The sequence below is a fragment of the Anoplolepis gracilipes genome, chromosome 11, assembly GCF_047496725.1.
Source record: "Anoplolepis gracilipes chromosome 11, ASM4749672v1, whole genome shotgun sequence".
Taxonomy (NCBI): Eukaryota; Metazoa; Arthropoda; class Insecta; order Hymenoptera; family Formicidae; genus Anoplolepis; species Anoplolepis gracilipes.
The window spans coordinates 8,537,258-8,564,185 of NC_132980.1; the positions used below are offsets into that span (position 1 = coordinate 8,537,258).

A 26,928-nucleotide genomic window follows, 5' to 3' on the forward strand; every position below is an offset into this window, starting at 1 on the left:
TCTAAAAATAGAAATCACTCTATTACATTATATATAGTTATTTATACATATGTTATTCTAGGTCGCCACCAAGGTAGGAGCTGCGAGTTTGTTCACTCATCCGCTCTTCCGGGACGGTTGGGAACCGCGAAGACGCGGCAGCTGCGAATCGGGCTTTTGGAGTTGCGTTGGTGAAGATTTGAGCCCGGAACCACCAAATCGACGGCACACCTCAACCCTCAGCAGTTCAGCGGCAAGCAGTTTGTTTCTGCTGGATGATCATCGGACTAGCTCAATCTATACGGATTCTTCCGAGGACATTGCTAGCTTGGGTGGCGGTGACTCATGCTGGGAGGACCGTTTAAACGGCATTGGTTCTTCAAGCAAGACCATTTCGAAAATTGTTGAATACTTTGAGAGAAAGCAGGCGATGGCGGGTAGGCTCGGCGAACACGGTGATAGTGCTGGTCCCAGCCGCCTGACCTTGCTACGGGCCAGTCTGGAAGGACCTGTGCCCATCAGTAGTATCTCGGCCGCGCAACGGCTGGTCGTGTGCGAGGGTGCCGTACGTAGCAAACTCGCGTTATTCGACAAAAAGTGATATTACGCTTGACGGTCGTTTGACAATTTCTTATCGTTTCCTTTCGACATTCAAGGAGCGCCTGCGTAAAAAGAAGCCTATACAATTAAATATGACATAGATCTTGGAGAGAATCTGCGTCGTCGTCGTGCGTGATGACGGCAAATATCCTGGGACGTTACACGATAATTAGATTGGTAGCGCGTTCTTATGCACGTATAATTACGAGTTGAGAACAAATAGTAATTACATTAAAAATAATAATAATTGCGGTTTTATTGCACATAAGATTACGACAGTGAATAAAGGAGTTAATAGTACCAGTCGTACGTGACTTGTAGGCAGGATAGTTGATACACGCACGCGCGTGTTAAAGGACATTTCTCTAAAAACCTAATAATCTGACTGTGATGTTTTTTGATAATCTACATACATACATAATTGAGCTGTACGACTGAAATTTGGCGGAGCCATCGGCATACAGGATCTTTAATACGCAACATGAATCGCGTTTCATGTACTTGGGATATAACGATACATTGTTCGAAAGAAAAGACGAAGCAATAGCGAATTTCGTTTGAAAAATGCGTTCGAGATTAGCGCTGGCGTAGTGCTAATCTATTTCTCGGGATCGACGTACGTTTTGCAGTGCCTCGCAGTTCCTAATAGCCATCTCCGTCCTTATGCACACGAACCGTGGTTATTACCGATCGCTGCAAGAAAGCTATTCAAATCGAAGATGTGAGTACTGAATTATTTTTTTTTATTTAAATAGGCACTCAAAAATATGCAAATTGTTTTTTTTCTCCATTCTAATCTTGTAATTGATATTTGCGATTAATTTTGTCGTTTATTCTTTTTTTTTTTCTTTTTTGTTTTGTAATGTATAAATAATGTACAACTTTATCAATTTTTAATTCTACATTTTTATTTTAAAGAAATTTAAAGATACCTGACCTGTTACTGCAGCTACTCTGAATTTATTGTGAATATATTGAAATGAACTGGTTTTATCATATATTTCTATCTGATGGAATTTAAAAATTTGTCGATAATTCATTTTAGCTCGTCAAGTGTAAATACCATCTTTATTCATGAAATCCATCTTTTTCTAGAAATATTGAATTATTAAAATATGCAATTATTTAAAAAATGGCGATGACGTTTACCAGTTTATTCTGTTAAACACAAGAATATGTGGTAATTTAGTCTATATATAAGCTGTGAGAATTTTTAAAATTTTTTCTTCTGATTATCTAGTATGCTGTAATGAGAGGTCAGTCAATATTCCATTTACAGAGGCCTACGTTACGTTTCGCAGGATTCATTTTGTTTTCAATTTGACAAATTAACATCGACGCTGCCCAAAGTTTGTCGTTATTATGCTACGCGTTTTCGTAACGATTCGCAATTTTGCGTGTCGTGACGTTAATAGCTCGGGACGCACGGTATAAAGTGCCGGAGAGAGACATAACGATATAAAGTATATACATATATTTTTTTGTTGATAGAGACATTATTACACACGTGTCCTGGATATCCTTGTTAAGGTGTTATGCGAAGCCGAGAAAATTTGTGTACACTTTGAAAAGAGAACATATGAAACTGATCTAGTCAGTGTATTAATGTGGCGGCCTTATCTTTTATACGTTATAGCGCTAAAACTTAGTGTTTAAGGTGAAACGGCGAGCGTGAAATGAGCGCGAGATGAAACTGGGCCTCCTGGTAGTGCGTAGTGGTTTTTTTTAACATCTTTGTTGGGGTATTTGTACAATAGAAAATACGAGAGTGAGAGCGTGTGAGACGAGTGAATTGAGGTGTATTGCACCTGTGTGTGTGCGTATTGCGAAAAGAAAGTGTACACGTCCAAAATAATATACATAGGTAGCTAGGACTTACACATAACACACACACACACACACACACACACATATATATACATATATATATATGTACATATAATGTGAATTGTTTCGTCAGACGGCGAGTCGAACCAAATCTATGATTGTAGGGTGATAGGTTAATAATGATGATACCTTTTTACTTGTCGAAGTTCGCTCACGGGTTTACTCCATAAGACTGTGCGTTCGTTAAATAAATAATATGTCGTATATGTAAGATAGAGAAGCTCGAAATCGCGTCAACGACATTCGCAGTCTCTTCTTCCTCGTGTACAATAGGATACGCGCCGTGCACGGAGTTTTTTCTTTCCGTTCGTCTTAATTTTCGTTCATCGAGACGGGGCCTTCCGTTTCTCCTCGATGCGTCAATCGGTACCTGAACAATCGCAGCGAAGGAAGAACTGCGAACGAGTTAGTTCTTAAGCATGCGGACATATCAGGAGTATGGGCTGAGGTTCAACCCGATCGATAAAGGGCAATAAATGCGTGATTACAAGTGACGGATGTTACGGATTGTGAGTGCGGGTGAGTGAGTGAATGTGAACGAGGGAAAGAAAAAGAGAAAAAAAAATAGCGAAGTTGGCGGATCGAGAGGCGCATTTTAAAAAAGAAATATGGGTTATTTATTTTAAGTAAAAACAATTATATTAAAGATTATATATCTATATATAAATCTACGCAAAAATATCGTCTCTTCTATATTTTTCAACTGTTAGTCTTTAAACTGTCTCTTCTCACTGTAGATATTTATTACATTACGAGGGATTACATACGCGATATATCGAACTCCTCATGTTTGCGTCGTCAAAATATATACAACACAAAAAAGTTACATAACAGTGAGCGCGTTACAAACGATTTTCGTGATCATTGGTCACTTACTTACAGATTGGACATAAACTCAAAAACAGAGATAAAAACAATTGCGATGAAGGCGCGATGATAATAATAGTTGTAATAATTAATAGTAAAAGATGAAGCTATATATATATATATATATATATATATATATATATACACACACAAAGGTAATAAAATTAAGGGCTCCCAATTTTTACTAAAAGAAAAAGTAGCTTTTTTCTAAAACCATTAAGCTTTTAATGAATCTAATAATTTAACTAAATCAATTTTTAAATAAACCAAAGATATTTTTCGCATAATTTTCACAATCGCATAAAAGAAGAGCATTACTTTGATATCGGCAAAATGACACGAAAAGTATAAAAGGCACATAAACGTATTTCTCTTTCCTAAAAATCGTACGTGAGATTTCGTCTTAGCTTATATTTTTCTGTATTAGATACGTTATTATTATAAGGAAATCGCGCATTTAATTTTGAGGTAAAAATTAAGCGAGAATATGAATAGATTTTTAATTAATTTTAAATTAGATATTTCTTTTTCTGTCTCTCAACGTAGATCATTAATAATAATATAGCAACAAAATTTGATTTTGTGATAAACGTCATTGTAATCAGAACGCATATTATTTCCGTTTAAAGTCATCGATAGATCACTCTTGCGATGGTTTTAATTTTGAAAAATCATTTTGAACAAAATCTATTTTATTTGAAAATAACAACAAGCAGCGCATGGTATCCATTTTTAAAAGTACTAAAAATATTATACATGTAAATATATTCTCATCTGATTAAAATAACGCCAAGAATAATGTTTCGTTTTTCAATAAGGCGTCAATACAATTAAAAAATTTTTTTTTGCTTACATTTTTGTTTTTATAATAACGACGCAACAATTTAATAAAATTAATACAAAATTATTTAATTTATCAACAAACAAACACGAAATTCCAATTATCGGAATATCAAATGATATACGTTAGAAAATGCAATGAAAAATCCATGCATTGCAAACATTTTGATATTAAACAATATTTCCAGTGTATCACTCGTAATATTAACGATCTCTTTCCATCAACGAATAAGATTTTCCCATATCTTCTTCCGGAATCAGCGGTATATATCTCGTTCTAGGATCATTTGTCCGCTCGTAAGCATAGGGGAACATCATCGTGGATTTCGTTATCATCCTGGCACTCTTTCTCATCGCTTGTCTCGGAATTTTTTGGATATGCGAAACAGGCGTCGTGGATTCTGGATTATCGTTGGATTTTGTCGACGAGAACAAACCACTGTTCGTCTCCTCAAAGTCGAGCAGAGGTATAAATTTCCTCTCGTATGTGCTCGCGGCAGTCGTGGTTTCCTCTTTGGTCTCGTCGGGCGTTATATCTTGGGCAGATTTCTTGGACGAATCAACGATGGCATCAGTCTCCTTCGCTGTTTCTTCATTTAACGTTGTTTCTCGCGCAACCGTCGACATTTCAGCATCGTTCTTGAACGTGATCGGTATCCAATCGTCGTCAAGTTTGACTTTTGCTTTTGAATTTGCGTCTGGGGCGAAGGTCCAGTCGCGGCTGTAGCCAACCGACCAGTCCAACGATCGCGAGACATTCGAATCTCTTCGTGACGGGGTATTCTTCGAGGAAATCGCCGATTCACCGATCGGCCGCCAATCGCCGTCCTCGCCGCGAATCTCGGTCGTTCTTGTTTCTGATGGATCGGTGAAATTAGCGTCCGCTACTTTCTCCGGATACACAGCCTCGACTATCACCGGCGGCACTTCAGCTTTCGACACGTTATACTTGTTATTTACGTTTTCACCATTCTCTATTTGCATCCTCGCCTTGGATTCCTCCTGATGTCTTCCGTCCTCGACAAGGCCGAACGACTCGTCTGGTTTACGCTGGTTGCTATCTCTTTGCGGAAGTTGATCATTCTTGTCAATCTCAACGGAAGCGTATTCTTCGCTATTCTTCGGCTGAGTTGTGTCACCAAGAAGGGGAAAATACTTGGGCTCTTCGTGAGATCGCATACCAGTCATGAAGCTCGGCGTATATTGTGAGATGAGAGGCAGTAAGGTCTCCCGGGCGTATCGTTCGGCTTGTGCCAAAATATTCGCAAGTCTTTCAGGCAAGAATTGCACGGTGAACGACCTGGTGGAAGTGGACGACGTTTCCTGTATCTCATCACGCTGACTGTCGTACTGTTGTGGCACCGCTTCGTTTCGCGTATTATGTCTGGTGGCGCGTGGATGCAGGATCGGTTCCGTGATCTCGGGCAACTTCAACGATCGGCCGGTTTCCTTCTTGTTCGGACGTAGCACTGGTTCTCTAATCTCCGGCAGGAACTCCGTAGTCGTGGTACTGGTGCTGGTAGGAGCAGTGGTGGAAATGGTGTCGTTAGTCTCCGTAGCTCGCTGCATAGACGTCGAAGTGCGATAGATCAGGTTGGCGCCGGAGAAGCTCCGTCCGTGCTCCGAATCAGCGTTTTCCAGCGTGTTCGAATCGCCGTCACTCGATATGTCCAGGACGGTCCACGGATTCGCGATGTTGCGCCGCTTCTCCGCATCCTCTGCGAATGCCATCGTCTCGACCTCGACAACGCGTAGATTCTGCTCCTTTGTGAACGGACCGAGGCTTTTCCTCTGCGCCATTCTTGGGTCCGTCGGGAGGATCTCTACGGAGTATCCGGAGTCCTTCGTCTCATAATTCTGCTCCTTCGTGAAGGGTCCTATACTGCCCGGTTGCTGCTGCTGCTTTTCTTCAATTATTACACGATCGAGCTCCGATACTGAGGGCACGGTGGAGTTGTCAGTGTCCAAAGGAATGTTGCATTCACCAGGATAAAGAGGGAGATAGATTGGATGGTCAGATTCCAGGATTAAGCCCTTTTGACAAACCGATATAGTTTTGCCGAAACTGTCAATAATAGCCACCTTGTCGATGGTCCAGGACACTAAACCAGACGATATCCAGCCACTGTACGCTGTGTACTTGATCTAGGTAAAATAATTAATTTAATTATATAAATCAAAAAATATAATTTATTATATAGTTATATAATGTAAAATTAATTGTCATTTTTAGAATCTTCGATGTTCTACATTATAAGATTTATTTTTTAATTTATAATAAGAACGAAAGATAATTTAATTTTAATTAATCTATATAAATATCAAAGAAATATTAAAATTTAATTTAACAATCAATTTTAATCTATTATTAAAGAACAGTATTTTTTCTATAATTTGCAATATCTTTTTACAAAGAGCTCAACCGAAAAAATTGTGTCCTTAATTGCGCAAAGACGCCTTCATATTTTATATTAACATTTAGCATTCGAAGTAAACATACAGAAATGCAACACAGACATCACAACTTACTTCGATTGCTTCAAGATTAGTGACCGCAGGATGCGGCACAACGATTTTCTGTAATATAGATCCTACCAAAAGTTCTTCGTCCTTGCGTGTCATCGCGAACGTATCGTTATAAGAATCTTTTCCAATAAGCGTGACCTGAAAGATAACAAAAACTTTAAAATTTTGTTTTTAATATTACTATTTTTCAATTATCTGATAAATTTCGGCGTCCGAAATAAAATAGATTCGTAAAAATTGTTAACAACAAACATAAAATAATCATAAATTTTAATCTAAAATTATATATATATATATATAAAAACATAAATTTTATTAACATTTTGACTGTTTTTGTAAATTTTATTTCAAAACCTTTTTTTACAATTTTTTATTTTTTTTGCAATATATATAGCGATAAACTCTTTTTTATTTGTTTTCTATATGACTTTTATTTTAAAATTTTGTCTTTAATATTACTATTTTTCAACTATCTGGTAAATTTCGGCATCCGAAATAAAATAGATTCGTAAAAATTGTTATTAACAAAGATAAAATAATGATAAACTTTAATCTAAAATTATATATATATAAAAACATAAATTTTATTAACATTTTTTGACTGTTTTTGTAGATTTTTATTTCAAGACCTTTTTATATAATTTTTTATTTTTTGCAATATATATAACGATAAACTCTTTTTTTATTTATTTTCTATACGACTTTTACGTTGGGATGACCTTCATCGTGTGTTTTATCATGTTAATCGTTAGTAGTCTGTTAACATTTCAGATTAAAATTTATGCTTATTTTATCTTTATTACTTTATTATATATATTTATTTTGTATTTGCACTACGTATATATATATATATATATATATATATATATGAATATGTTATATTGTGAATATGTGACATCGCGAATATGTTACAAATTTGCAAGAGAAAGAATCTAATCAATCTCGCTTATATTGTTCACGGAAATATTTATTTGATGCTTACCTGAAGCTTGCCGTAACTCTTGACAGATCGTTCATTGCGACTGTTGTATACCTTGATCTGATATTGATGAGCGCAAAAGGGTTCTTCTTCTCGCGTCATCAAGTAGAGCTTACCCCTGGCGGTCGATTCGTTACTGTAATAACCCATATTGCCGCATGATCGGTCTATAGTATTCTTGTTGCAGGGAAAACATTCGCCCTTCAACAGACCCTCATAGCCCTCATTGCAGGGAAAAGCTGGAAATCGGCATTTCGGGCTAACGGAATCGGTAAAGAACTTGTACGCTCGCCGATGATTACACAGAGATCTTCCTTCGACAGCGCTCGCTAAAATGAGCGTATTATTAATGGAAAATTAATGAATTCTTTAATTTTAATTCTTTTTGATTAATTAATTCTTTAATTTTAATCCTTTAATTTTAATTCTTTTTGCGATACATCTTAAGTATAGCGTTTTAAAATAATTGAAAAGATTAGTGTTAGAAAACATAAGGGTATAATATCACGAGAGTATATGAAAAAAATAATGAGATATTTTGTAAGAAAAAATTCTATGATGAAATGCCGCGCAAGAAATTCTTACACCAGATGATGTCAGAAACAGCGCCAAGGAAGATGTTTGAGCATCCACTTTGCACTTTTCCGCCATTCGGATAATAATCTACATCGCCCATTGGCTGCCAAGAACCAAGTCCGCCCAAAATAAGCTGCTCGCCATTACTGTGAATAACATCTACGAAATTTGCATCCGTCGCATCCAGACGAACCCTCGGATCCTGCGACTCGAAAAGTGGTCCTGCGGGATCTAATCCTATTTGCATGCAAGAACATGCAACAATCATTGCAACATGTTGCAATAAAATTCGCATAAAACTTCTTTCTACAAATTAAACTTAAAATACTTTCTTAAATTAAATTTAAAATAATAATTACATAGAAATTTTAAAAGTCAGTATAATTTAAAGAGAAATAATATCTTCTTTAAAAGTGTTTACTAAGACAAAATTAATGTCAAATTTAGGAAGAAAAAGAAATTTTATTTCTATAAATTATACTAATATTATACATATATATACGTACTAGATTAAGTAATGTGGTAAATAAGCATATTGTAAAAATATTAACCGGTTGCTCTTATAAGTCTACAGGTTATTGCACAGAGATACTAGGATATACTTTTACTTAATGTGACCGACTACTGCTTGTTAAACTCACTATCTCATCGGTGAACGTATAAAATCGGGATCAAAAACGTAAAAATAATCGTTTCTGAATTTTATGCGAAATAATCATTGAAGATGCAAGAGACGTGTTTAAGAAAAGATATACTTGTTTTGATAATATTTACAAGTTTGAAAAATATTTGTTTCTTGAAAATCTGAATAAAAATTGCGTAGAGAGAAATATCATGTAAAAAATATAAAATTGATAAAAAATGATTATTTTTTAATTATGCAAAAATAGCATTGAAAAAGCAGGGAATATCGGAAGGATATTGTTCGGTCTGATAATCTCAAATATTTAAAAAAAAAAAACATCCATTTCATCTTGTCGAAATCCGATTACGTGTGTCCATATAAAAACACGCGATCAATTCGTCGCGGAAGCTAATTGCGGTATTCGATCAAAAGGCACCGATGCGTGTCGAGGTAAGAGGCGGAATGCAATGAACATTTAACGTCTCGAAATAGTTGTTCAGCGGGACCTTGTTACAGTTACTCTCGAATAATCGATTATACACGCGAGTTAATGTTCGATCATCGAAATATCTCGCAAGCGAGAAATTCCCGCGAAAATCCTAGTTGACGCTTCAACTCAATGCAAGTACGGACAAGTATCACGAGCCTGAGTGGCAATACCGTAACAGAGAATAACTGTTGTAAATGCGTCATATACAGACGTATATTGCACGTAGTACAATAAACTGCATCGACCGAAGTATTTATTACATGGAGTTTTAACACGCGAATTTTAGCACGTGTTATTGTCTGATATTTTTTTGAAGACGTTTGAAATATTTATATTTATTAAATTTTTATATAACAAAAAAAAAAAATTATACAACTCTTGAAAAATTAAGTTGTATACATATATTTCAGTTTACATTGTAGACAAAATTTTCTATAAATGTCCGTGGTATTTACATGAGAAATTAGTTTCTTAGTAATTAATTTTTTCAATATTAAATTTTACAATATCTTTACGGATTTTTCAATTATTTTAAATTAATAATAATTAAATTAAATTTACATAATAACTTCAAAAAAAGAATATGAATAAGAAATATATTTTTGGATGGAACTTGATACATACCGGTTATTCTGGACACGTTTTCTAGTTCAGCACCGGCAAATCCGGCTACATGAGCACCCAAACTGAATCCTATCATATGCACTTTTTCCAACGGCACGTTCAAGTTGCGAATTAATTTTGCCAATTGCCGACCCACCAGTCGCGCATTAGCTGCTGCCCTTACGTAATTAGGCACAGCGCTGCCGGGGCCCCAATCCACACAAACTATAATAGTATGTATTATATATACATTCAAAAGAGAGAATAATTATTTCCTACGAGACTTCGAGATGTTCAGTTATTATATTTATGATTAAGAAAATGAAAATTACATATTAATTACTCTATTGAATTATAATTGCATTCTATTGCACGTATAAACAACAATTACGTAAACTATTTAATATGCTAATGTTTGATATGAATAAATTGGAAAATGCATAAATTTAATACTAGATCACAGTCAGTATTAGATGGCGATTTAATAAAGTACAGATGTGATATAGATATAATGTTAGGTTTTTACTGTAGAATTTACAAAAAAATTTAACGTCAGAATTGAACTCAACCGTTCGATACAAGTTATTTAATGACAAGTTTTGAAATGCGTAAATACCTATATTGCAGTCTTGAATACTCATTAATGCTGATCTCATCTCATACACCCACAAGTGGTGGCAATGACTTCCAAATCCATGTACGATCACTTTCGTAGGTAGAGTGGGATCTATGGCACGATGTGTATTGTCATTTATCTCATCAGCAGCTACTTCCATCGGGATCGATCTTGCCCTTCTAGTTCCGTATATGAGAAATCTATTAAAAGACATTAAAAGATTTACGAAATTATATAATAAATTCATTGCCTGTATAAAAATATTTCATATGATTGATATAAATATTTATAATTGTGGAGATTCTCGCGAATAACATCATCACTTTTTTCGTGGATTTAGTAGATAGATATCGTCTTTTTCTTTTTACCTAGTTCCGACGTCCTTCGGCGGTGACGGTAGCATTTCCAAATAACTGAAAGGCCCGGTATCCTCGAAACAACCGACGTCCTCGTAACATATCTTAGACACTTCTCTCTTCTTCCTGTGATTGAGTGTCCTCTGAAGCGTCCATTGGTTCATTGAATCGACGACTGCGCGAAAAATTTCCACGTCGTTCTTTTCGTCCGCGTTGTAATCTGAGGACGACTCTCCCGCTACGGGAAGAAATATTATAATATTATATTATAAGATGATGTATAATGCATACAGATATACGCAGTAAGTGAGAAATTTAGAAAAAGCCGTCGCGCTTTTCTTAATTTTCAAATTTTTATAACTACGTGCTAGTTAAAGAGCGTTTCGGTCAATGAAAATATAGTAACGGCTTCTTCGGTCTACAGCTTGTGCCCGCTAACGTTATTAATCTAACGCCTGAATAACAATCTACTGGAACGCAATATTACAATATTTTACACTTGATAAAACCATGGATGTTCCGTTTTTAAACTCTATCATGTATTTGTTACTTGTGTTATATTAGTCATATCTCGGAATTCAATTACAGATCCAAAGAAAAAATTAAGATCAAAATAACATGCAGATTAAAAGCATTTTAGATCAGTATCTTTCAGAAAAATTTAAAAAAGGAAAAAAGGAAAAGAAATATTGCACATTGTTAATAAAATCAGAAGGATATTCTCTTAAACTTTATTAACTTAAATAAAAATGTCACGATATCGAAAAATATCAGTAAATATTTGACTGATTTCTAATGAAAATACACTTTGGTCTTTTGTTTTATATTTCATTAATAATGGATAATATTTCATTGAAAAATTACTATTACGAAATATTCTTGATGAAAGATATTAGTTTTAATGTATATTAAATATATTTATATAAATACTAAAATAAGGCTCTGAATACTTATATATACATTATACACATTAAAACCACTATTTATCAGACAATATGATAATGCACTAATTTCAGTTAAGAAAATATAAGCCAAGTAAATATTAGCATTTTTGAAATTCTGTTAGATACATAACATTACATATATTCTAAATGCATAATATTATTTTATCAAGACCATTGTAAACGTCTGCTTGATACTACCTATCTATATCGAAAGTCTGTCAAAGAACTCTATTTACGCATTTGTAATGTGGCACAACTTACATAAAAACAATTAATGTACATAAATAAAATCAAAGGATTGCAACTAATGGAAAGCGCAAAGTGTTCTCATTAAAATCATCGCGCGAATGTAGATATTTAAATACGGTCGTTTACATGTTTCTCGTGTTTTACAAGTAACAACTTGCAACTAGAAACGTTAACGCGGAAGGGGATAATCGTGTAGTGCATCATGCGACAACACAAGTGGACGTCTATCATTAAGCCTCGTGAGAAAGTTGGAGCTGTCAGCGCGATTATAAATTCGTCGAGTGTATTAATGGGTAATAATAATACAATTTTCTCTAAGGATGTGTTTGCCACTTGTTGTTACGTAATAATAGCTATAATAATAGCTTGATACCATAATATTGCGCGACGACAAAATTGTTATATGAAACTAGAAAAAAAAGATCGATTTTTTTTTTTTTTATATTGACTTGAAAATGCTAAGAATTCTATAATGTCAGAAACGAATGTAACACACAGTATTAGTTCTTTTAATTTAATGTTTTTATCAAATAGTAGATTTTCTTAAAAATTTAATATTATTAATAAATAATTAAAAGTCGAAATATTATATAATATTTTTTTTAAATATACATACGAAGACTTTACATATTTCCCGTTGTGTATTAGCGCTGAAAATGACAGTATTCTATAATAATTTCAGAGTGAATAATACTGATGCTTGAAAAATGCTTAAAACAACGCTATTATATACTAAATATTTTTTTCGTGTGTAAATTTTGTGCAAAATAGCAATGCCCATCTCACCTAACTTTGCAATTACCACTCTTTTTTTCCTCGTTAAGATTACCATAATCATTGAGAATGACTTTGGAAATTCTCTTACTGCGCATATAATGTTACGCAAATATATCTACGCAATCCCCCGATAATTTTATATTTAGTGACAGCGGCAGCGGTCAAAATTACTACTTGCACCTTTCGAAATCATTTCTTATCTATAGATTGCTAAGGCGCTGAAACTGCTACGTTCATGTTCTTTGATTGTAATGATTGTTTGATAGCGTTGTAAATGGCTTATGGTTCTCCCTCGATATATTCTGCGTTGACATAAAATAGATAGGAAGTAGATTGCCGCGTACGCAGACCGCTGAGGCTCAGCTGGAAAGCTGATGACACTTAACTCTTAGCGCATAGTCTCGAACGATACATTTGTAATGACTACGCACAAATTTTATGTCACGTCACGTACATACAGAGTGTTCCACTTCTGCCACGTTATTTTTTAATGACAGACTCTGTGGCCAACTTGGGGTCGATTTTTCTTCAACGAGGAACGTCGAGGCACGCATACTTTTCCACTTTAGCGATTAAAGATAACGGGTCCCTGTGGCAAACTTAAGTTATATTCTTCACTTAGGTTCAAGAGGACATGACTTTAGCAAAATTTTAATTGGCGTCTCAATTACGAAATCGTTTAACTTCCGGATATGTAAACCGCAGGCCCGATCATTTTTTACAGTTGTCCTTTATCATCTCGAGCGTTTGACATGGTTAATGTCCGTCTCTTTGCGGACCAAGAAGTTGTCGCTACGTCCTGAACTTACGACCCAGATCTGACCGATGTTGTCTTTGGAGTGGACGAAAAAAGTAGCGACGGAAGTCGTGAATCACTACGTCAGGTGCATTACATTGAATAAATACGTTGGTGGGAGTCGCTTAATGAAGTCATGGGAATGAGTTGGCAGACTGATTGACGTACATTCTTATTATGACTCGTGAAAATGAAGTCAAAACTTGTCCGAGCCGAGATACTCGTTTCACGAAAAAGAGTAAAGGAATCACCGGCGGGTTCGTCTTCGATGCCGCCAGACTAGTCTGTCGGATAGCACGGGAGAAATTGGTAAAAGGAACATCGGAAAAGCCTCCGGGAGATCTCGGAAATCAGTATCGAACATCGCGCGATAATGACTTAGACGGGCGTGCCTTTTGACTTTTTGCTCGCTTTACAAAACGAGTGAAAAAGGAAAATCACCCCGATACCACAGACAGGGAGAAGAAGAGACGTCTACAGCATAACATAATATGTTTACAAGAAGAGCAATTTGTTTCATCTTTATATTTATATCAATATATTTTACAATTTGTCTCGTGTTAATTCCAAGATGAATATATCTTATTTATCTCAAGCTTGATGTCACTTTTTGCCGACATAATGTCTCAAATAGCTCATATTGTACACCTTTGCACTTTTAGATAATATTTTATCATTACGAAACCTAATAAGAAAAGTACATTTATGCCATACTTTACATTATGTAAATCGCACTATTGTGCGATTATGTTTCACATCGATCACTTTCGCAATCAATGACGTAATACCGTAATTAACTGTTATTGCTTTTCATAAAAACGAACACTCTATTAATCTTTCGATTATATTTTTAAAGAAAACCTATCAGGAAAGATAACGTTCGAAAAATGTTCGAAACATAGAATTAGCCTTTCGATCATAACAAAATTCATTTCGGAGAGATCGATGATTTAGTAAAGACTGATCGTTAAGTTTATCCGGTAAACATTATGTGCTTGATATAAAATAATAATTGTCTTACACGGTAAAAAATTTTGTATTAAATTTAACACATTTCTCGTGTCCCAATTTATCCACTCTAATTTTAATGTTAATTTAACAAAAGGCAAATATGACAAATAACACAAATAATATGTAAAAAATTAACACAAAAAACGTGAATTAGTGTAAGATTTATTGTTATTATGTCGTTTTAACTCTTAGACACGGTGAATATTAACTTAATGCAGAAAAGTTAAAATAACATAACGACAGTATGTTAAAAATTTAGAGTATGTTAAAAATTTAACACAAAAATTTCTACGCAAGAAAATTTCAACAAAAATACAAAATGTTTTTTACCGCGTATGAACGCGAATGTCCAAACGTCCGCGTTCGCTAATGTATATCCCCACCCTTACGTAAATTATTTTTATAAAACCGTTCGATAATGCGCGCATTTTTCGTTTCTTCATCTATAATAAATTGCTATTTCCTTCATTTTTATTGAATTAATTGTGAACGTTAAAAATAAGATAAATATGAAATAAGGTAAAGATAGAATATATATATTTCTACTGCGCAACGTTGTTAATTAAGCTTTTTTGCTCATTAAGTAAATACAAAAGAAAATACAAATGATTAAATCTCATTGTTGAGTAAGAAAGGAATTATCGCATCGTAACAATCAAAGTTTTGGTGCATTGGAGCGTTTCGTGAAATCTTATCAGCGATACAATTTTATAGAAAGGTGTCGTGTATAAGATGCCCCAGATTCACCGCCTTTCCCTTTAATGGAACTGACTCGAGACTAGACTAATTACAAGAAAAGTATGTATGTACAGGTTCCTTTTTACTCATGTTTTACAAGTTACAGTCTATGGTTATTCTATAAGAGTATAACGACACCTTACTTCTAGATTGATGGAATTTCATTGTAACGGAAGTTTTAACTCATTGAACATCTGGCCAAAGCCAGACCGTTTCTTCGTATCAGATCGATACCGGCTAATTCGTGATGATCGTGCGAATGTGCCTAATTAGGGAGCGGCGGGTTAGATGAGTGACGGGGATCACATCGCCGAAGAGAAGTAAAGTTAACGGTACGTCGGAGAGGCCGTGACTCTTTCGAACGGGACCCGAAGAGCGTTTCTTGAAATTTTTGCTAGCGAGCGTGACGACGAAAAATCCGTACTTGTCGCGCTTGCACGCGAGTCTGCATTCATTGTAATCGCTCGGTTCTCAATTTCGTTGCGTGAACCAGATGCGTTCGAAAAGTAGCATAATGTTATACGAGAGCGTCTAAAGAAGGCAACTCATAATCACACGATTCATTGATCATTTCGACACACCATCATCTTGGAAAGCGAAATGTGTTATACGGCTGAACGTTGCAATTTGTAGACCGCATTTGAATTTATAGCAGCTTCTAAATGGTCATCTTGGAAACTTATGGATTTATAATTTTATTATTGTAACGTCTAATAATTTTCTGATATATTATTTAACCACTTTTGACATTTGAACAGTTTGTTGTCATCTGTGTGATAAATACACAACATCACATCGTCGAGTTCGATATTTTCTTTCTAAATACTTAAATTACTTTTCATTTTTAATCGCTAATCATAAATCGATTATCGTGAGAAGATCGACTTGAAATTAAATAAACGTATCATATTGCATACGCAAGTATGGCGTTACAAAATCAGAGACTATTCAAATGAGACTCGTAACCGATCGAATAATTAATAGGAGTGGCGTGATTCAAATGCTTAGCGATTCACGACATGAATAATTACACACTGCGGATTCGCATTCTCTCTGCGCGTACGATCCAGGCCGTGATCGTAATCCCGCGTCGTTATCTCGTTCTCAATACAGAATACAGGCCTATATAATTCCAGTCATCGAGTTATTATTCCCGCGATCCTTTCCGCGTCGGAGAAAAATAATGATTGTCAAGCCCGTCTCTTCGCTCCGCTCGGCCGACGTGAGAACTCGAGACTGGGAGGAGGTCGAGAAAGAGAAGGAGAGGAGGAAGAAGGACGAGGAAGAAGAGGGTCGAGACTGAGTAGGCGATCTCAAAATCGGCTGGTGACACAGTTTCCAGGTGGCTCGAGGTGAGTGAACTCGAGGTAAACGAGCCCGACACCTTCGCCTTACGCCGATAGGTACTGCACACATCTGGCAGACCCGGCAAAGCGGGATTGTCGTGTCAATTCCCCAAGATACACTCTTGTTGAAATCTACATAGCTAGATCCCCGTTATCAAATTTGCCAGTTTCCAGTTTGAACTCGACTTCAGTCGAGTATGCTTAAAAAATAGCACATACTTTTTAAAAGATCCTCGCATACTGGTACAGAGACCTACCTTGTTTTTTCAGTAATTTGCATTCGATTTCTCCTCTCTCAACGATAGTACACTCCAACTTTTAATTACTAATGAGAAGTATAATGTGAGAAGAATTTTTGAATGACTAATAACATTGTAATCTTAAAATTGAAAAAAATACGCGATATGATTTTACACATTGGCTGCGTTGCTTTTGGACACTCAGCTGCTAAAAGCGTTGTTCTATCTTTTTTCGGCATACCTATATAATAAACGATAAAGAGTGATAGTATGATTTCACGTGAGCGTCCTAAAGGAACGCAGCCATTATATAATAAAAAGAGAAAAATGTTAAAATTTTTTTTATTCACATTCATATCTATTTAGGGGAGTGTTCACAGAACTAAATTATAAGAAAGTAGAACGACAATGAAGGATGTTATATACAAACCACTATGGACCATATGTCATAATGCTTTGTTACACAGTTACATTGAAGTACCGTTATCAAAGTTTTGATGCTATACGCTTTATGAGCACAATATAAACCGCATCTGCATGCAAATGTCCCGATTACGCTTTTGGCTATTAGTAGACTGCTTTGTAACTTGCACTCTAACAGAAGAGGCCACACACACATTATCTGTTATCGAATAAAGTCTGATTTTTTCAGATGTAGAAGCATACACGAGCATGTTGTAATCTCTAAACAACTTTGAACTTTGAACTTTATACTTGCGTCTGAAAGGCAGAAGAGGCCAAGTCAATTAAAAATTATCGATCTTGACACATTTATGTTCTTCTAGAAAAAAAAAAAAACTTCATAAATTGCAGTCTGCGAAGCAAATCTAGCCGAAGCTAACTTGCAATTTGCAAATAATGAAGTATTTGTATTCAATTGGAATCGCATGCTTGTATGATGTTTGCAATTTAAAAAAATCAATGAGAGATACACAATTCTTTTTCCCAAATAAAAATGATCTCAAAGTGACTGTGAAAATTTGCTCCTTCATATTCAATACATTATTTGAATAAGAATCTAAAAAAGATCACATCAAAATATACTACAGAATAGAATTGAATCCTGGGAAAAGAGAAACGATGAGAACTCTTTGTCTAATCGTGGGATCGTTTGAATACTGGTAAATTATTTCGTAGCTATCCTATAGACGGCAGACAGACAACAATTTGATATTTCCCAAAGAATAGCACAGAAAGTGTGGACGTAGCAATATAATAACTGTCAATGAAAGTCAGTGATTCTTTGTAGCTGTGCTTTCGTGTTTTTGCGAATGGGCGAGCATACCTATGTGTAATACATTTTTTTTTCTCAAGGTTTCCAGCGACGCTATCATAATCGTTGATTACAATGCAATCAACGTATAAGGAAAAAAAAAATAACGCGAACTGGGACGTTGCGGAAACGTTTAACAGTTAAATAATGGTGCAAAGTTTCGTTTGGCTCGCGATCGAAATTTTCTGCACGATTGCTTCCTAAGTATTCCGATAAAGTTCGAGTTATCGATGCATAATTTCCGACAATAATAGTAAACAATGGCAAAGTTCTTTAAACAGTTGAACTAATATTTACATAAGTATACAGTTCACTTTACAATATATTTTTCTTTCTTTCAACAAGAAAGATATGCGCGCAGATAGAAAAAAAAATGCTTAAAGCGCGCGAACTCTTACTCATGTAAATTAGGAAAGAATGAAGACCGTAATAAGTGATTTTATCTGTTCTCGGTTTCTTCTCAAAATATTCTTTTTGTCCCGAAAGTAGCAGTTAACGAGCCTTAATAACGCAGATCGAAAATTTCAGTTTCTTTTAAATTCGTTCTTATGTAATGCACTTTAGTGCATTTTATTATGCACTACATAAATGTACACTGCATAATAAAATACACTAAAATGCATTACATAAGAACGAATTTAAAAGAAACTGAAATTTTCGATCTGCGTTATTAAGGCTCGTTAACTGCTACTTTCGGGACAAAAAGAATATTTTGAGAAGAAAATGACGGAGGAGAAACCGAGAACAGATAAAATCACTTATTACGGTCTTCATTTTTTCCTAATTTACATGAGTAAGAGTTTGCGCGCTTTAAGCATTTTTTTTTCTATTTGCCTGCATTTCTTTCTTGTCGCAAAAATTTATATGCGAAATTGTAATCAAATTCTCAACTATAAATCTGTGAGAAATCAAGCATTTTCTTCCGGCAAGCAAATTAAGTCGGCCGCTCTCAAAGGAAATTTCTTGAAACCGCAAAATTACTTGTTTTATTAAATTTTAATGAAACTTTATTACCTAACATTCACTATTTGATAATTTTACTTTCTTTTAATTTTTATTATGTGTAACACAATGTCTATGTTATAATTATTATCATTTATTACAATTATTATTTTTAAATATTATTAGAAAAAAAATTTTGCTACTTTTTAACTGTCACTTGATGAGTTTATCTTTTTACTTATGACTTTATTATTTTTAGCTTTCGATGTAGTATATAATATCTTCGGTTATACTTCTCATTTCGCTTTTGACTTCACTTTGGAGATCTTGCTTAATTGGCTATCACAAAGTAGAGTTGAACGAAGCGTAACTGAATTAACGGGTATTAAATATTATATACCTGAGTAATTAAGTTAATGATCCAATAAAAATTGTAGATATTTACGTCTTACAATTAATAGAAAAGATATGTAAAGTAGAACTAAAAAATATTTTATTATACATAGATAGAAAATTGGATCTTTAATATTTTAACAATTGAGAGTCATAATTATATTTAAGAAGCCCCCAACTCGTTGACCACGGGTAGAAAAAATTCATGACGAGAAAAAGGAAACGAATACTATATACCGGAGAAAGTGTCCAACATCTCTAGAATTTCTCGACCTTTTCTTACATATATATACAAATGTACATACAAATACTTACAAATACATAGCAAGCAGTTGCATGTTTTTCACAAATGAACATGGCATTATCACGAGTAAACATCGCGTCCCTTCTTCATTAATTAGAAATTAGAAATTTTAATGTTTAGACAGGTAAAAAATACATTTACGTTATATTCCGATAATTTATAGTGCGTTATACGGAAGATTAAAAGAGGGAGGCAATATAAAATATGTAATATGTTAATGGAAATTTTATATTCTAGGTCTCTTCAAGCAGAAACGCGATGTTCCAAAGATTATAAGTATATCGACGTGCCACGCCAAAGCATGTAAAGAAAGTATCGATAAATCAAGCATTTTATTTACAAGACTTAAAAAACATAGATTGCTATCTCATTTATAACGCTCGTACGATCAAGCCATTCAAATAGAAAGTGCGAATTAGCGGTTGTAGTTCTTGTCCGCTCGCGTTCATGCTAAGTGCGTTCAGGTAATTTTACAGTATTTTGCGAGAAAGAGAGATTTTTTGCGCTTCGGGATGACATTGAGCTCACCGAGATATTTTATCAGATCGCGTCTTCGCGTGTTCGAGCGTTTGCCTTTGTCGCAAAATCCTTTTTTCTTGCTCAATGTCATCTCGGAGATGAACAAAGAATAAGTTTGCGAGATCGTTTCGCGATCGGAGCTACCGTAATCATCAGCAAACCGTTTCCGGTTGACGACGTGACGGACATCGCGCACAGACTGGAAATAATTGCCCGCTTTTTCTTTCGTCGTTCGTTATTCCGCGGATTTCAGTGTCGTTGCGGCCGACGGACCGAAAACGTCAAGCGCACGTCTTCCGGAATCCGGGCCTCGTCAAACATAATTATGAAACGAGTCAACGATACGGTCATAATCCGCTCGCGGTGGCAGGAAGCCAGTTGATTTCGCGCGACGATAAAATTGCTATTACGCAGGTGATTCGATAATCAGATGCTCCGAAGTTTCCGTTTGTTTTAGACGTAACGCGCTTTCCTTAAACCGTTTTATGGTCGTTGATAGTTGCATGCACTGTGAAGATCAACACTCATTTTGCCATTTCATTATATATCGTTGTAGTACACACACATATATATATATATATGTACACACACACACACACACACACACGCGGATTTTCCTTCTTACTTAAGACTATATATAAAGCATTTTTTTAAAGTAATCTCTTTGAGAAATACTTCCGGATTTCTTACGTATAATGTTTCTTAAAGCTAAGAAGAAGAAGCTTTCTTTTATATTTTTCTTGCAGCAAATATGAAACTTCAAAGTTTAGCTTTCTTTTGATGAGTAAATAATTCATTAAAAAAAAAAAATAGTAAAAGGTGTGAATTTTCTTCAAATATGTATTTTTACCTAATGGATTTCGCAAGTTATTGTTGCAGAACATTTTTATCTAGCACATACTCATGTGCTATTTCAAAGTACATCACAAACGCTTGCCAACGAGTTTGCGCAACAGTTTTAGTTAGCGTGTGGATGTATGTGCGTATGCATGTGGGCCACTTCACTCCTTTCACTCTTAACCGTGCATCGGAGGGCATCGGAGGGTTAATGACCATCGATGATGACTGTCGAAGATAAAATTTACACCAGAACGGCTCGAACATTCAAACCTGTCATTGCAAAATCAACCAATCGCTCATTTACCGGCCGCTTCGTCTTTTTCTACTCCTACTGTTCCACAAAACCTCGTGGGCGGAATAAAGTGGAACGTTGACCCAATTGGCAGAGATCGATTAAACTATATCATCAATATTCTGGTAAGAGGAAGCAAATGACATGTACGATAAGCAACTATTAATCTTGATGTTGCGTAGAGCACGAATGTGTTTAATATATTTTGTCATTTTACTTGGGAGAGAGCGGAGAGTTGTTAATCCAATTCTACTAAATATGTAAAATCGATTCTATCGATGAATAGTGGTAGCTAGCCAAGCCTTTATTCAATCATTGAAAAGTCACTTCGGTTTACTTATGCACTGCACACAATGATCGTTACGACCTAAATGGAAAGAGGCAATGCTTTTGAAAAACTTTCTCTTTCCATCTCATTGAATACCTTTTATTTTTATTCAAAAAACTTTGCGATAGTATGTAAAGACGTCGTTCAAATTACGAATCATGCTGGCGTTCATAAGATTAGTATCGCGCGTAATCGATTATGATGTTGATCAGTGTGTATCGATATAAAAACTGTATTTATCGCATCGTGTTCTTATAATGTTTCATATGTTAATTCCAGTTTAACATTGAACGCGCAAGGATATATTTTTTGCAAGATATTATCTTAACGAATATATTATTTGAATGGCGATCATATATTAATAGATAGATAAGTGGATGGCACGAAATGATTCGACCTAATTGAAAATGAGCGATACTCTTCGACTTTGAAAGATATAATTTCTCAAGCGTGTCGGTTGTCTCTATCTTCTTCTCTCGTGATACACGGGGAAATTAATTGCTTAGAGAAAGGCGATTCCAAGCTATCCTCTGTAGAAAAAAGATTAAGTCTACGATGACACGCTGAGAATAAATATTATAAAGATGATTCATGCAGGATTCAATCTCTAAACAATATTTCGTCACCAGAATAGTCCGGTTATGATTAATAAATCGAGAGACAAAAATATAACAATATTTCTGCGTGAATATATTCGAGTATAAAAAATGATGCCGAATAATAATATGCGAAGATTCTGTAAATATAATGTTATTTAAATATTTAAACACACCAAAAAGTGATTCGAGGAAAGTAATTAATAACGGAGAGAGAGAGTGTTGCCAATTAATTTAGCGCGCATTTCGCAGTAATTTTTAGTATAATTGAGATGTCATATACTGCGAGGATCATAACGAGGATCTGACTTTCCTCGAATTGCTAAAAGAATTCTGATGTTGTTAAAGAATCTTCTTGTTTTTTTTCCAAGATATTTTACGAGTTTTTACGAGCGTAAAACGAGTGCGATTATCGTGATTAAAATTATTCTGCGAGATACACACGAAAATATTCGCAATTTTACAAGCACGGCCATAATAAGTAAAACGTTTTCACAGAGATCGCGAAATATCACACGTTGAATTTTTATCAGTTCCTTCAAACAAGATTAAAAATTCATTCACAAAAACATAACTAAAAATTATGTTTACTCTCAGTTCAGATAGAAACAAACAAATTAAACAAATTTTCAAGTATTGTTGATATTTATAAAAAAAAGAAAAAATTTGAAACATATATTACAGAGGAATTAGAATATATAAATGTTTATAAATTAAATTTTATCAGGAATAATTTTTATTATATTTTATTAAATATTATGATAGATGTGTACATTACTTTTATAATTCCCTCAATAATTTTTAGTTATTAATCAAGTTATGAATAATATTTATTCGTTGTAAAGGTAAAATAAAATTATCGTAAAAGCTGAAAATAACAATTTTATTAATGGTATAAATGATGACTTTAAGTCAGAATAAATTAGAAAACTATCTGTCGATGTAAAATCGGAAAGATTCAGTCACGCTTCCCCTCACGCGTCACATCATTGCGCGAGACCTTCCGAGATCATTGCATTAATCTTTGACGTATCTCACGTGCGTGCATATAATATTAGTACGTCGCTTTCACTGCTGTCAGAGTAACCTTTCTGAACGCTTCTTGCGGCAAGGCGTCCGTGAAATTTACACGTCATTATACTTGAAATCTTTCTTTCTCTTTGCCGCTAATTTTATTTTCGTTGACCCTAAAGAGCACACAAGCAAATTTACAGGTAAGCGCAATAAATAAAACTTTGTCTTTAGAAAAAAATATAGTATTATCAACACTCTTTATGCTCATTACTTTTTAGATCAACATATTTTTACGAACTTTTAATTTGTCCATTTTTCTTTATTTTTATCGCGCGTATAAAATAAAATGTGTTATCATATATTATCTTGGCGCATATAAGTTCATTAAGAAATTTTTCTTATTTTTCTTGTATCAATAAAATTGCGTTCAAAATTCCGAAAAATCAAGCGATCAAGACAATATATTTGTATAATAATGTTCCTCAGAAGGACATAAATATGACATTCAAAAAAACTTTTTTACATTAAAGTTGTGAAATCTTTTGCGACGTCCACAATAATTTAAAACTGCTTATTGAGATGCAAATTTTTACGCAAATACATTCAAACACATCGTTTCTTTGTTGGCGAGTGTTTAGTAAAAAATGGACTTTTTCGTAAACCGGTTTTTTTTAGAAAAACGCGCTTAAAATTTAAGACATTATTGCTAGCTTTAAAACATAATTAAATAATTATTTCTATTAACAATTAGCAGTCCTATATTAAACTTGTTATCAGTTCATACCAAATCTATAGTATTAATCATCACAAATGTATCAACTAAAAAATGGCAGGAATTTCTCAAAATAATTCAACTGTTTAAGAGAAAATTTAAAATTAAACAATTGCACATTTTAGTAAAGTTATTACCTTTAGTAATTAATGATAAAAATTAAAAAATAATAAAATAAGTAGTATTTATTTAATATTAATTAATTTAAGCGATATATACAGATATAGAAACAACGCGTATATAAATAATATTAAACTTTTCTGTTTAATCGCGAAACATTTTTTATTCTAGTTAAAAAAAAATTAATATATTTAAAATTTTAAATTAATATATTATTTTAAATTAATATATTTTTAAGTTTTGTCATAATTGCATAGAGAAAGACACAAAATATATATTATTTTTTTTAAATAATTATTTTTTGTTTTTCTATTTTAGAAACAAAGAGTTTAATATTAATAATTGATAATTATTCTGAGTAAGATAATAGAACATAAAAGAAAGAATTCTTTCGAATTTTAGATGATATACATAACTATTCCATTTATTCAATGAATACGATTTTCTTTTACATATGTAATGCAACAGATATATTAAATAATTTTCGTAAAATAAATGTTAGCCGGATATTGAATCAATAACTTACTTGTGTGTCTCGCTGAATCTAAATTGAATCGAAATTGAATTTTTAATGAAGCATACGGTAATACCTATGTGACATACATCTTAAGGATTTAATACCTGCATTTCTAGTTTTCGAGAAGGAAATTTGGGTCGTGAACGTGTACGTACTTGAAAAACATGTATATACAGATATACATAGTACACAGATATACGTGCCGTAAAAAAGACATTTAAAAAACGTTTGTGCAGATTAGATGGCCGTAAGTATTGATTCGTATTACACGACAACGATATAAAATGACATGATATGACAAAATCTTCTTTCATAAACATATTAATTCACATTAAATTGCAACGACACGTAAAGATAAATACATTTATATTTATAAATAATATTTTATCGTGTCATGTTATATTGAATCAATTTTGAGATACGCAAAGTTAATCTGCAATTTTATAAAAATCTTCGATAAATTTTTATATTATTAATGTTTAAATATTATTATCGCTTTTTATATAAATTACATAAACAGAGATAGCACCAGATCATTAGAAAATTAAAAAAAAAAATATATATATATATATACATGTAATAGCTATAATTAAAATTAATATTACTTACCGATAAAACTGATCCATTGTAATATCCAAAGAGTCAGAAGAAGTTTGCCGATCATCTCACGTCTCTGAACAATCCCGGAAACCTCTTTAAAAGTCCACCATTATTACGGACAATTAGAAATCCATCGTGCCACGGTGAATCGCATCAGGAAAATGCGAAGTTTGCCTTCTGTTTGCGTTCTTTCTGAATTCGGGAAAAAACAGAGAACAACTAAGGCTTTATCTTTGTATTGTATGGAAATAAGATCGCGATAAATTCTTGCTTTTCTCACGATTCACACAATTTTCATGTTTTTTTTCTCACAAGGCCAATTTTTTATTCGCCTTTTCTAATACATTACAATATTAAAAAGATTGCCTCATTAATAAGCACTCTTTCACGAAAGTTTTGACAGTTTTCAACCGTGTAATTAATATAATAAAATTAAATCGCAAAATGGGAACAACTCCCTCATCCTGTTTATTCTCCTCTTTTTTTTTTGCGGTTTAAAGAGATTGAAATAGAAATAGGAAAAGCTGCGTCGACGCGTACATTCGTCGAGTACACTCGATCAGAGCCGTCCGCTTTCTCCGCCACGAAAGAACCTCGGATTCCGAATTCGTCGCTTGCGTAAACTCGTTCTTATTACTAACGTCCTGACATATTTGCGACACACAGGTACGATTACTCGTGAACAAACAACCAGGTTTCACGTTCTTTTGCCGTACGTCATATAAGCCGAAACACCCGTCGATCTCGAGGTCGAGCGAAGAAAGCAGTCTCGAAGTTAATCAATTTTACACATTGATCTTCGGACGCTGTTCCTTTCTTTTATTTTTATTTTTATTTCTTTTTTTCCTTTTCTCAACGAGCTCACCGACCGTGCCTGAAATTGATTTCTCGAAACGGCATAAACTCGCCATGCGATTTTTCACGGTGCGATGGTATCCGATGCGCGCCTCGCGCGCGCCGGAACAGAAACGAGGAGAGAGAGAGCGGAGCCCGTATACGCAGAGCTGTTCACGAGCAAGGCCTGCAGAAGCATGAGAGTTGCTGCTGCCTCGTGGCCTACTATAACAGAACTGACTCCCACCGGGTCTTACACCGTCTCTTTACCTGTACCAGTGAGTAGAGAACGGTGTTTAAGCATCGTGTCTTGCGACGACGATCGGTCAGTCAATTGGTTGGTTCCTCCACTTTGCGGATTCTCCTCCACTTTGCGAACGCGATAACGTGACCATAGAACTATATTCGGGAGTAATCAGAAAGGGTTTTTTTTCGCTCTTCAAGAATTCACAAATAATAAAATTTTAAAAATTGATGATACAAGAAAGCTATTAGTTACAAATATTAAATGCAAAAGATCAAAATATTCTTAATATCACT

At 34.3% G+C, this 26,928-nt stretch overlaps 2 protein-coding genes across 4 annotated transcripts in view; one reads left to right on the forward strand and one right to left on the reverse strand.

Moving 5' to 3' along the window:
- The window catches only part of Cdi (serine/threonine kinase), a 28,120-nt gene extending 25,886 nt beyond the window's left edge, over positions 1–2,234 (forward strand). The window contains exon 6 of one of the 2 annotated variants that reach the window (XM_072901875.1): positions 62–310. In XM_072901875.1, the coding sequence (XP_072757976.1) occupies positions 62–174 (113 nt within the window). In that variant the 3' untranslated portion in view covers positions 175–310. Of the gene's footprint in view, positions 1–61 lie in introns of both variants that reach the window. The other variant, XM_072901874.1, reaches the window with a different exon arrangement.
- Positions 2,219–26,672, reverse strand: LOC140670954 (uncharacterized). 2 transcript variants are annotated; one of them, XM_072901873.1, is made up of 8 exons: positions 25,564–26,672; positions 10,957–11,182; positions 10,589–10,788; positions 9,994–10,197; positions 8,264–8,491; positions 7,682–8,007; positions 6,703–6,837; positions 2,219–6,318 (listed from the first exon to the last, which is right to left on the reverse strand). In XM_072901873.1, exons 1-8 carry the CDS (start codon positions 25,616–25,618, stop codon positions 4,378–4,380), a joined length of 3,315 nt encoding a protein of 1,104 aa, XP_072757974.1. In that variant the 5' UTR covers positions 25,619–26,672; the 3' UTR covers positions 2,219–4,377. The 2 variants fall into 2 exon arrangements, with proteins under 2 accessions (XP_072757974.1, XP_072757973.1); XM_072901872.1 differs by lacking the exon at positions 25,564–26,672 and adding an exon at positions 13,369–14,516.
- Between the last annotated feature and the right edge of the window lie 256 nt (positions 26,673–26,928).

Coding starts and splice junctions, on each gene's coding strand:
- LOC140670954 (XM_072901872.1), bottom strand. CDS start 13,468: ATGCGTGCCTCGACGTTCCTCGTTGAAGAAAAATCGACCCCAAGTTGG. Junction 11,183..13,368: donor AGAAGTGGAACACTCTGTAT/GTACGTGACGTG, acceptor TTCTTCCCGTAG/CGGGAGAGTCGTCCTCAGAT. Junction 10,789..10,956: donor CCGAAGGACGTCGGAACTAG/GTAAAAAGAAAA, acceptor GTCTTTTAATAG/ATTTCTCATATACGGAACTA.